Consider the following 12211-nt stretch of genomic DNA (forward strand, 5'->3'; position numbering starts at 1 on the left):
TTTACTTAAAACTGGGAAATATAAATTTATTGGCATACAATATTTCTACAAATAATAACATATTTTCTCTGTTAGAATTTATTTAATTGCTAAAATTATTGACATAAAATAACATTAAAAATATGTATTTGTTTTTATTTAAAACTTAATAACATATTTTCTTTGTTATAACTTATTAAATTGCTAAAACTATTTATATAAAATCGTACTAAAAATCTGTATTTGTTTTTATTTAAAACTGGAAAATATATATATGTATTGGTATACAATATTTTTACAAATTTTAACATATTTTCTCTGTTTGAATTTATTGAATTGCCAAATGGCATTTACTAATTTCTAAAACCAACTATAATGTTTCTGCCTGTCCAATTAAAACAAACCTGGCCAAATTAAATAAGTCAACAGTCACTCAACATAATAACCATGTCTATTTATTGACACTTTGTCAAGTGTAGTCCCAGATGGCATGGCAAATCCATAATCGTATTTTCCATAATTCATAAAACAAATGCTGAAATCTGAATCCGTTTAAATTGTGCAACATTAAAGACTATCGGCCCATTCATTAATTAATTGCTGACTATCTTTTCGATGGGCATTTTTTTGTTGTTCATTTTTTGTTTTGTCATTTTGCAAAAGTATTTTGCATTTATGTTAACTGTTTGTTTCTTTGTTTGGCTTTGGTATCGGAGCTTCAGGCGCCGCAAGCGATTCAATCGCCAGGCCACTTGACCAATATAAATAGCAAGAGGCAGCAAAAATAAAACATGGCAAAAAACCTCACGAAATGTGCTGGCCGAAAACCCAAAACCCAAAAAACTAAAAACTAAAAACCGTTTAGCAGCCAGAGTGGGTCGAAAACAAAAACCCTGAAAAAATCGCTTACAAAATGCTTTAAAGTGTAATTACAGTTCCGCATTGAGGTAGCTACATGGCTTTAACAGAGGAGGACGCAACTCCCCAGCGGGTGACGGTTTTGGCCAGGAGACGAGATGACAATAACGATGAAGCATCGCATGTGTTAAGCTGACTGATTATTTCAGGTTGTTTTTCAGGTTGGCCAAGATGATGATGGCAGTGGCAATTGCTATTGCCAACGCAGTGCAACGGCTAATTATCGATTAAGCCGACACACTCGGGCTCTGGGCCAAATCCAATTAATGCGGCCAACTGAAAAGCGGCTCGTTATGATTGCCATTGCCCAAACGGGCGGCATCCGCAGGCGGGGAGCTAAAAATAAATTGAAACTCATTTGGACTAAGTGATTTTGCTTGTGCAGCAAGTGTCGGGGCAAAAAGTGCTGAGTGCTGGGTGCTGAGTGCTGAGTGCCGAGTGCAGAGCGATAAGGCGAATTCGGCACTACTATAAATATGCCAATTGGCGGCCTTCGATTGCAACACTTTCATCATGTACAAGGGTGAGGCACATCACACTCGATCCCTCCAAGAAAATATGTCTTAAATATTATGCCATTTTGTCCGTAGCCACCCTTCTCTGCTGCCTACTGTTGGGCCTGCTCCTGGCCCTCAGCTCCGCCTACAACGGCCAGGACATCTACGCTGAGCCCAACTGCGCCATCGTCGAGGATCACGGCCGCAAGTTCCGCGACATCTCCGACCCCACCCACTACTGGGTCTGCCCCGAGGGGCAGGAGAAGGCCGACTACATCCAGTGCCCGGACAACTACGCCTTCATGGAGAAGGAGCAGAGCTGCGTCGTCTGGGAGGAGTGGAAGTGGGTTGAGCCCTACACCAAATAAACAGCCAACTCGACTCGGGAACAGCAGAGAGCCCAAGCCGTTTATGTTTCTTATTTGCAGCCAACTTTTGATTGGATTCGATTGGATTAGCGGCAATGTGGTGGGTTCAATGGTGGTGCAAATAAATTAATTATGTGTCCCAACTTTGGGAAGTACAGGCAAACGCCTCTAATTGTGACTCAAATGGAATTTATCTAGGGAACTTCCTATACCGGGGTGCATTAAAATACTCTTTCTTAATCTTAATCCATTAAATTCAGTGCAAATTTGGTTAAACATGGTTTCGATAGCAAGCCAGATAATATTCTATGTGTTTTTATTCATGTTGCAATATTATAATGCTCGAGCAGCAATTAAAATTATAAGAATTGCTATTTGAGCTTCAGCAATTAAAATGATAAGATTGAAATATGAATAAGGGCACATAAAGCTCGAATAGCAATAAAAATTCTAAGATTGAAAATGAAAAAAAAACACAAAGAATATATACGGGTTGCTACAGAAACCAGGCACATACAGCTTGTGCAGCAATTGAAAATATTAGATTAAAATATGTAAAAAGACACATAATGATATTAAGCAAATTTCTGGAATTATGTGGATTGGAATTTATTATCATAACAGCAAATGAATATTTAAGTTGACAAATTCAACAGCAATATATTAAGTTTTTTTTTGAATTCCCTTTATATTTGTAAACACAAATGAGAGACTGATAAAAAAACCGAAAACTAATTGAAGTTTTCCCTCGCAGCCTAAGAGTCTAAAACTGAAAGTCACTACACTTTAGAGTATTGTATAATATGGCAATTGTTGGTTGTGGTTTTCCGGTTTCCACTGTATCGCGCTGCCTTGGACCTGAACTTGAGGGTCCACCTGAGTCTGAACCCCAGTCCGAGGCCCGAGGCCCAAAACCCAATGAAGCAGAACTTTTAATTAACCAAGGCAGAGATACACACATATGCCGATGGTTCCCAGGGGCCCTTTGCTACTCACGGCACACATGCCCACGATGTCATGGGGGGAATATGAGATACGTCTGATAAACGATAATTAGGCAGTGCGTGTCTGTTGCGCTTGTAATGTTATCTAACACCTTCGATTGGCAATCAAAGCTGTTGCCGCTGTGCTGCTACCACAATCAATCAACTCGTATTGTGCCCGCTCCAAGTCTGCGATCGCCAATCATTCAAAATAACCAAAGAGGAAAAAATGGAGCCAGCTCCAGTGCTCCAATTTGAAGCTTAACAAAATACATAAAAATTGGAACTCACATACTTTTGCCGTGCTGGGTAAAAGTCATAAATATCAAAGCGTGGCGAAGAGAAACACAAGCGTTCGCATTAAAAGTGAAAAGTACTTCAATAAATTTAGTTAGAAATCATTGCCGCAATGCAAACACGCAGTTTTCGTAGCCGCTGGCCTCAAGTGTTCGGTTCGTGGGCTCGTTGTGGATGCCCCACGGCCGTTGAAGTGCCAGTGCCCATCGATGGCATCACATAATGAATTCGGTCTGGAGGTGCTACGGCACTCATCTTGCCCACAGATCTCAGGCCAGCCATTGAAGAAAGTCAACGCGGCCTTGACAAGCCGAGGAAGCTCCATTATCTGAATGCAGATAAGACTCGATTCCCATTCGTATTGCCACTCGCATTGCCATCCCCCTGCTAATGGCAATGACAAAGGTAATGGCAATGGCAATGGTAATGACGATCCCTCTATTGGGGCATCAAAACAAAGCACTGGAATTAGTTGCTTCATTTGCCAATACAATACAGCAGGGGTTTCGGTGTGGGCTCATGTTTATATCAGATGCCACCTCATTTCTGGGTTAAGATGAGCTGCAGCCGCGAACTCGAGTGCTGTGTCACACTTGGACAGCAATCCAGCAATTACATCGATAAACGACATCTATAATTATTCGCATTATGTGCTTACGAGTATCTTCATGCATCTATGCAGAGTTGTGCAAATCAGGCGAACACCTATCATGCAAACCAGCATCGACATTGAACCAACATCATGTCTTTGTTTCCAGCTATTACATAAATACACATTAATGACGAAATCATTTGATGACAGAACGTTTTAAATCATTGCTTTTGGGCATAAATTATTTTTTTCTCTGCTCACTTTAAGATACACACATATAAATATTTAACTATTTTTGAAACCATATCAATATTCCATAAGAGAGTGCCAGTTTATAGGAACAAAGTTTTCCGCTTGTCTTAATTTTATGCAAACATTTTAATTTGCATTAAGGATTAACTTTTTTGACCTTGACTAATCGGGGCTGCACAACTTTTTAGTTCCCCACTGCCCGTCGTTGGTAATTATCTATCGCAATCTATCTCAATCCAGCTGCCGGGCCAAAAACCGCAGACAGCGCTACTTTGATTAATGGCTCCACTGATTTGACTGATAAGAAAACATATAGAGGGTACTATGTGCATACGGCCTGGCCATATATCTAATACATGGGCTGTCAGGCCAGGTGAGTGACAAATTGACATGTCGCAAAAATGATGAATTTACCAGCGAAGGGCGGACAGAAGGAAATCCACTGAAAGACAGACAGATAGATGTACATATAGTATGTGTGGCTAGAATTACTGACTGAAGTAGTAGAATCCAAATGACCTATCATCAAGGTGACAAATAAATTCAAAGTGACATGACTGCAAAAGCCGTCCGCAAGCAATCTAAAAAATGGTATTTGAGTGCCCTGTGCTCAAATTTAGCATAGGTCAAAGTTCGCAGTTGATGCGAGATTTCGGTTCAAGTCCATTGCTGACGTCACAGAGGCATGAAGCATCCAAGAGGAACAATAAGCCAGAGCTGTAAGCGAAACTCAAAACCGAATCTGAAGTTGGAGCGTGAGGAATATCAACACCATCTCGGCCACATATCACCTGTCAGCCCACTCGCCTGTTTTTTTGCTTGGGTGGGCGGCAATTCAGGCAATCCAATCCCCTCCCCTCTTGGCGTGCCCATTAATAATTCACAGTCTGGCCCTCTTTTAGGCATAAGCAATTTATATGCATTAAAACTTTATTCCACTTTCAAACGACGACCGGCGAAATGTCGCTGCTCAACTGAAATGATTGCGAGGGATCTGAGTGATTGAGGTCTGTCATCTGCAGACTGTTAATTGAATTGAGGGCTTAAACAACCAGACAAAGCCCGAACATGTTCAATATTTCAGTGTGTCCTTTGTTCGCCACAAAAATAATTAGAACATTGTTTGCCATTCCATTTCCATCTGTGTGCACTTAAAAAACTTATATAGTAAAATGTCTGTATAGGTAGTTTTTTTTATCAACAATAAAATGTAACCCCAATCGTAACTTTTAATTTATTTTATTATTGTTTATTTACTCGAGTAAAGGATTGAATTTCTTTTATGATTTATCTTTAGAATTTACTTGTTACTTAGTATTTAAAGTTGATACATTAGTAGGTATATTTAAGTATTAAGCAATGAACTTGGAATATTATAACAAAATTGTTTGTATAAGTAACTCAAGGAAATTTATTAATACATATGTATATTCGGTGATTTCGGGTAACCGCCTGAAGCAGTATAAAAATAATCTTAGTGCAACAATTAAAAATAAAACAAAAATTAGGCAATTACATTTTTTCAGTGATTTCCGCGAGCCACCCACACTGTTCGCTAATAAGAAGTATGGGTCAATCTTTGGCAAATTGTAGAAACTATTTTATAGTTTTGAAAAGTGATGACGGAGAAGAGGTTTAAGCGGAAAGTGCACAAATTTTTTATATTGAAAAGCTTTCACCACAGTCGCTTCCCCTCAGTTCCAGTTGAGCTGAACAGCTGATGAACAGCTGGAAGCCACATGTGCCTTGGTGGGAGCACTGGAACCCGCCGCTGGAAAGCAGAATGGTTCATTCTGCCAGGAAGCCAAGGAGACCAAGCGAATAACGGCTCCGCCTACCGCATCCAGTCGACTCCTAGCTCGTGTGTGTGTGTGTGTGCGCGTGGGAGAGGATTCCGCATTCGTGTGAGTGACAAGGCCACACCCACGCGGCCATGTTTGAATGAAATAACAGTAAAAGCAAACGCAAATGGCAAAGTCAATCGGAAAATGGGGCCTGGGGGGAGCAAATACATTTTAACGGAACGAAATGGCGGGTGAAACAGGGGCCACAAAATGGAAACTGAAACACAGTAATATGAATTTAGGTTACAGGCCATGGAGAAAGAGACAGAGATAGGTATGGGATAGGGGGTACAAATTAGCTGCAAGTGTTGTTATCGTTGTTGTTGCGCGCTTAGTAAGTTAGTTAAGGTCATAGAAATGTCAAAAGTTGCATTCTACGATTTGCGAAGGACAGGGATAATAACACGCACACCAAGCGTTTGTCCCGTTGACATTGCTGTTGACAAAACAAAAAATAAGAAGCACGCGACATTTGCAATTAATTTTGGCGGACTCGCCCTTCAAAACCACACGAATATTTTTGGACACTTATCCGTTCCCTTGGGGCTCGGGATTAGACTTAGTTTTATTTTTGTCCATCTCCTAACGCTCCCTCCCTCTCTCTCTCTCTTGCACCCATTCAAAAGTGACTTTCATTTCGGCCATTGTTAGTTCTTTTGGTTCACTTACACACTTCAACACTTTCGGCGGCCATTTTGATGGCGCTTTTGCTCCTTTGAAATTCCACCACTCGTGACACTCACACATACACACACGCTCAGACGCAAAGAAGGAAATTCCTCAGGACTCTTTTGTTGTTCCGCTTTGCGCTCGTTCCTCTTCCTACCTTCTTCCTTTACCGTTATTTTCGGCATCTGCCCTCTCCCTCTTACTGAATAGCTCCATCTCCCTCTCGCTGCGCAAAGCGCCGTCTTAATTTTAATTTTATTGATATTATTCAGTTTGCGCAGATTCCATTAGATTTTATTGCCCACCATATTTTATGCATTCTGTGCAATTTTCTTCTAATCTGTTTGGCAATTTCAACGTTAGTTTTCCACTTGTCAGCCATACATTCATACCTATATAATAGATTCCAATTTATGCATACAAATAAATACAATTTAAACTTAAAAGCATCATAATATATCAATTTCGTTCAACAAATAAAATAGCTTTAATGATTTTTAAATAAGAAGTTCTTTGGCAAAATGACCATATTATCACATTTGAAAAATGTATTTTTGAAAATCCTTTAAAACTTTATGATGTTTAAATAATATATAAGTGAAAGCTCTCCCACAAAAACCACCTGCTTACACTTAAATTTATCTTGTTAAATAAAGAAAGAAAAGAAAGAATATCTATAAGGACTTGATTTTTTTTTGAAAATGAAATCCGCGGAGCTTTTGTTTGCTTAAAATTAGTTAATCTCTGTTTTCTCATGAGCGCTTGCAAAAAAATAAATGAGCTGGAAAACTTTTTTGGTTTTCCGTTGGAACTGAGATGGAAGACAATTCTATGGATACCACGACAGAAATGATTTATTAAGTTCATTTAACTTAAATATTTATGAACAATTCCGTGAAAATAATACCTTAACGCTTCCAATTAGTTCAAGCGAGTTACCAAAGTTCAACTTCATCTGAAAACTGTACGCGGTCCGGTTAAATTAACTCGTAATTCAATACTAATTTGAGGAGCAGCGTGTCCACCCACACAGAGTGCGGCGAATAAATTTGCGTTTCGGTTGGGAAACTACGGGATCGCTTCAGCATCAACCTTAACTCTTTACCTTTTGCAACTCCCGATACACCTCCTTAGCAACATCCACGCTAACGAGGCACCGGCTCGAGTTACCCTTCTTGGTCCGGGGTCCTTCGTCCTTGGTCGTCACACACCCTGTCAGCTGACTTGTCGACTCCGGCACAAAGAGCGCAATCAATTGTAACTATAAGTACTCGCAATTAGCGATGCCAGAGGCATTTGCAATCAATGTGAACGGATCGGTGTGATATGATATACTTTTTCAGGCTTTATGCTCGATTGGCTTTATGAATCTCCAATGAAGGTTGCAGTTCAATTTGGATCAACCTGCAATCGCATAAATAATTCAAATTGGGGAAAAGAAGAGAAGCATAAACGGATACGTGAATGTGGTGTCTGATTTTAAGTAACAAAAATCTCAATTGGTAATAGTTGTTTACACCAAAAACATACATTAATGTTCCAGAATGTCAATAAATTATTTTTGAAAAGTGGAAAATATTCGGATGTTTTTACTTGTTAACCTCAATTAAAATTCTTTAACAAAATGGACAATGTCTTAGACATTTTTTAAAAAAGCTTTTTACGTTTTTAAGCTAATTTTGTAAGTTAAAACCTTTTATTTTTGTGCCCAGACTCGAAATCTAAAAATTGGAATCTATTAAAAAAGTCCAATTTGTTTTTATTGTAAAACAGTATTGACTTTATTTTGTAACACAATAATTTCAATTTAATTAAAGCTTATAAGTATTTTGTATACTATTTAAAATATTTATTAAATAAAAGTAAAATAAATTCCCTTCACAAAATATCTTAAATGCGACTTTGTGTCAAAAGTATCTATGTATTCATTGAACTATTAATAACCTAGAATATATTCATTAATCTTTGAGCTCACAACTATTAATCAAAGTTCAGTTAAACGTGGGCTATCCTGTGGGAAATATCATTCTGTCAATTAGATTCATGGAACAAATTCAACTTTGTTTACCCACTTTTCGTCCCATAAGTTGCCTTTTCCGCTATTCAGGTACAAACAGCGAAGGATTTCTTTACCAGTCTTTATTTAGCATATGTATGTTATAGGGAACACTTTTTTTTGTTAAGCTTGCTACTAAAACTATTTACTTTTAGTTACAAATATAACCTGTCAAAAATAATGATACCATCCTTTTTAACTCGAATCAGCAGATTTCCTGTGCAAATAACAATCCAATCGCTTACAATTTACGTTAACTTTGAACATTTCTTATGTTGCACTGCAAAATGCCATGACTCTTCATGTTGTTGCACCTTCAGCCGGGATAAATCCTGATGTCATGAGCAATTTTTGAGTGTCTATCATACCTTGTTTACCTTTGGGGCCACTTGCTGTGTCGCCTCGGCTCTGAAATGAACTTTGGCGCAGCGGGATACCCTTCTTCCCCTGAATTCTGGTGACGGTGGATGTGGATGTGGATGTGGTTGTGACCGCCGTCAAATGTTGCGCCCTGGGGAAGCTCGTGCCGCCCCCTGCAAAAGACCAAATCCAGACACTGCCACTGACAGCCATCAGCTATAACCCAACTGGCAGGTATCCTGCTGTCTATCTGGCTGTCAATATCGCACAGAAAGGATCAGCGGCACTATGAAGCCATCAAGCTGACTGGCTGGATGGCTGGCGCAGGCAGTAAAAAAATATTTTAAGGGAAATATATTTTAAACCTCCTTCGGTGGGCGGTCACATTGGATTGAAAAGGGGTTTTCCGCCTGGCAGGACATGCCGAAAACGGTCCTGCGGTCGGAGCAATCCAATTAAGCCAGTGCAGGATTTAAACCATTTAGCGTAAGTTCTTGTTACCAGCAAACTGCTCCACCTTTGCGTGGTTGAAAATATTCAAAAATACCCACACGTATTTGCAAGGTATAAAAATCGATAGTATGTAGCGAGCCAGGAGGGTGGGTGTGGTGTGAGTTGTTCACCTTGGGCAAACCCAGAACCAAAGGCGCAGCGTGATATTTTATAAGTGTTGTTTGTGTTTGTTTCTGTTTTTTCTGTTTTTTCTCTTTTTCTTACTGCTGGTTTTGGTGGTGGTTGCAGAGTGGTTGTGGTGTATGTTTTACGGCTCGCCTACATCCAAGCAGATGCCAGACTCAACCGTCATCTAATTGCCAAAAGGCGTACAACACCGTCGAACCCCCAACATTACTGCACTCGTGCTGGCATGACTGAAGTCCTAATTGAAAATAAACATTAAGGTACGCAATTATATATGCTGCAGTCTGGTTTGTTAGCTGGGCTCGTTATCCCGCTTTGAAGTTCATTATATTCTCATTTTTATTGCCTCGAGCCTGGAGAGTCCTGGCACTGGAAACCTTCCGCTGACTTTCAGTCACCTTCCGGTGTCGAATTTCAATTGTTTGCTCCACTTTGCCGGCGGAGAATTAATTAATCGCTTAGGCGGCTCCATTTCGCAAAATGACAAATGATGGCACATCTCTCGGGTCAAACAATTAGCTGTAAATTAAATTTGTATTAAGCTTAACTGCTGCGCAAATCGACGTCGGATAAAAACTCGCTCTACAGCTAAGCTTCTTTAAGAACTATTAACAACAAAACTTAAAAATGCTTTGTTCAGCAAATTAACTTTGATTTATGTGTTGTAACTTTGTGTTTAGCCCTGGAGAATCATTAATCACATCTCTAATGTCACATACGTCTCAAGAGATTTTAAAGTAGGTTGCTTTTGTATAATAAGTTTCCTTCGGCACATCTGAATAATTTAAATAGGAATACATATGGTATTTTTTTTTTTGCTTTGAAGTAAACACTTAAAATTTAATGGTAAGATATTTTGCTTCTCCTTAAGTAAATGTAGTATGTAATTTGAGTGTTTGAGCTAAAGAAGTTGGACTGTATGTGCCAGCTTAAGTCCATATATTTTCGCTGCTGTGTTTTGTGTACCCATGGCATGGTGTGGTCTATTGTGGGCGCCTGACGAAGCTCGTTTTCTTTTTCTTGGGTTCCGCTTGCCTTGCGTGCCTCGCAGACATTTTTCTTTGTTTTGGCCGCATGGTGCGTACCAGGTAACCTTGTTTCCAACCACTTTTAGGTGGGCCACAGTACGTTGGCCTGACTCGGCCATTCGACGGACGGTTGTGCCATATAATTTGGCCCCCGCACAAAGTGTTGTTATATTTAAACCGCCGCGCTAACATCCGCAGCAGGCACAACCACACCTACATCCACCCAATACACCCACACATCACCGGCAGAACGACACGCACACGGGCAAACGAGGCACACCTTGATTTACCTTTGAGAAGACGCCTCCTGCTCGGCATTTTCCGAGCTCCTTGGGCTCATATCGATCGCTGCATTAAAAGTTTCTCACTCTGCTCTGTAAATAAACCGAATAAGCAAAGATGCGAAAATAGTTTCAGCACACCAAAAATTTGCACTCGTAATTGCTTTTACGTGGCTGGATTTTGAAGGTTTTTGACTTCTGATTGGGGACTTGGCAAAGTAAACTTTAAATGCAAAACGAAACTTTATGTACGGAAAAAAGCGGAACAGACAAACAGTCGTGCCATTCATGAACCCAAGCCCGATAATCGATCAATAAAACTAGTCTAACCTTGACATGACTTTCAGTTCAGCTGCCTGTTTTCATTTGCGTTGTTAAATGTAAATGGAAATGTAATCAGCCAACTAGCGGAATATCGTTGGCCCTCATCTCAATGCAGTGGGTCAGTTGCCAGCGCTTTTCCTGTAAATTAAAAAGGAAAAACTCGCTGCAAAACTTCTGCCCTAATCACCCAGAGAGACTTGCAAAGCGGTGAATAAATTTCCAAGAAATTTCCCCCAGAATTTTTTGCATAAGAAATGTAACGTCAGTGACAGAGCAAAAAAGAGTTGAGACAAAAGGTGAGAATGTAGCAGAAAAGTTGGCCATTGAATTTCTTATGCCATGTTCGGGTCTCGGTTTTATGGTCTTAACATAATTTTGTGGCCTTTTGAGCCCAAGTTAAGACTTGATAAATTGCAGAAAGTGCTTGTCAAGTGATAAATGACAAAGAAATTGGCAAATTGTGTGAAATTGGGGGTCGAGGAATTCAACAAAAGCTGGTACAGGGGTGTCAGAGATTATGGACCCTGCATTGCAGTCCTGCCTTCACACCAGATATTAATCAGGGTCCAAGCTTTTTGCCAGTCTCTTATTGTCTGGCCCACTTGAAAGGAATGGCTGTTTATTGTTTGGGCAATTCTGGAAATTAACAACAAAAATTGCCCGATTGTTGGCTAGGGAGTTTTGTTGTTGCGAAATAATTACAGCACTTCTTACATGAACCAAACAAAAAGAAAAGGAAGAAAAATCTTTGTTGTTAAACGTGTGTTTTCATTTCTCAGCAAATAAATCCTCAAAGCAGCTGCCCCTTACATAAGCCCCGAATTGTGTGCTACGAAAATGGCAAACGCAAAAAGCACGCAATGACAAAGCGGGGAAAAATGCCAAACCGACAGGTGAGAGTGGCCAAAGGAAATTGATTTTCTTCGTACAGTGCGAATAGAATTTTATTCAAATGTGCTCAACTGGGCGAGAGTAATGGGCCTGGGAAAAAGGGGACGGTGGGAGAGGGCAGGAGAAGGTCGCAGCGGGAGCAGGCAGGATGGCCCGCCAATTGGCCGGATGTTCGGCGGGGGCGCAGGCGCATGCGCAGGTGTCCTGCGCCGTGGAAGGCGCAAGGTGGGGAG

General features: G+C 40.1%; 2 protein-coding genes across 2 annotated transcripts in view; both read left to right on the top strand.

Annotated features, from left to right (window-relative positions):
• The first annotated feature begins 995 nt into the window (after nucleotides 1-995).
• Nucleotides 996-1940, top strand: LOC128252393 (uncharacterized). The gene is made up of 2 exons (XM_052980069.1): nucleotides 996-1023; nucleotides 1323-1940. The coding sequence occupies exons 1-2, from the start codon at nucleotides 996-998 to the stop codon at nucleotides 1760-1762; spliced, it is 468 nt and encodes a 155-aa protein (XP_052836029.1). The 3' UTR covers nucleotides 1763-1940.
• A 10186-nt stretch (nucleotides 1941-12126) lies between these two features.
• Nucleotides 12127-12211, top strand: part of LOC128252394 (choline O-acetyltransferase) — a 50415-nt gene continuing 50330 nt past the window's right edge. The window contains exon 1 of the mRNA XM_052980070.1: nucleotides 12127-12203. Within this exon, the coding sequence (XP_052836030.1) occupies nucleotides 12127-12203 (77 nt within the window). The remainder of the gene's footprint in view (nucleotides 12204-12211) is intronic.

The sequence above is a fragment of the Drosophila gunungcola genome, chromosome 3R (genome assembly GCF_025200985.1).
Source record: "Drosophila gunungcola strain Sukarami chromosome 3R, Dgunungcola_SK_2, whole genome shotgun sequence".
NCBI classification, from domain to species: domain Eukaryota; kingdom Metazoa; phylum Arthropoda; class Insecta; order Diptera; family Drosophilidae; genus Drosophila; species Drosophila gunungcola.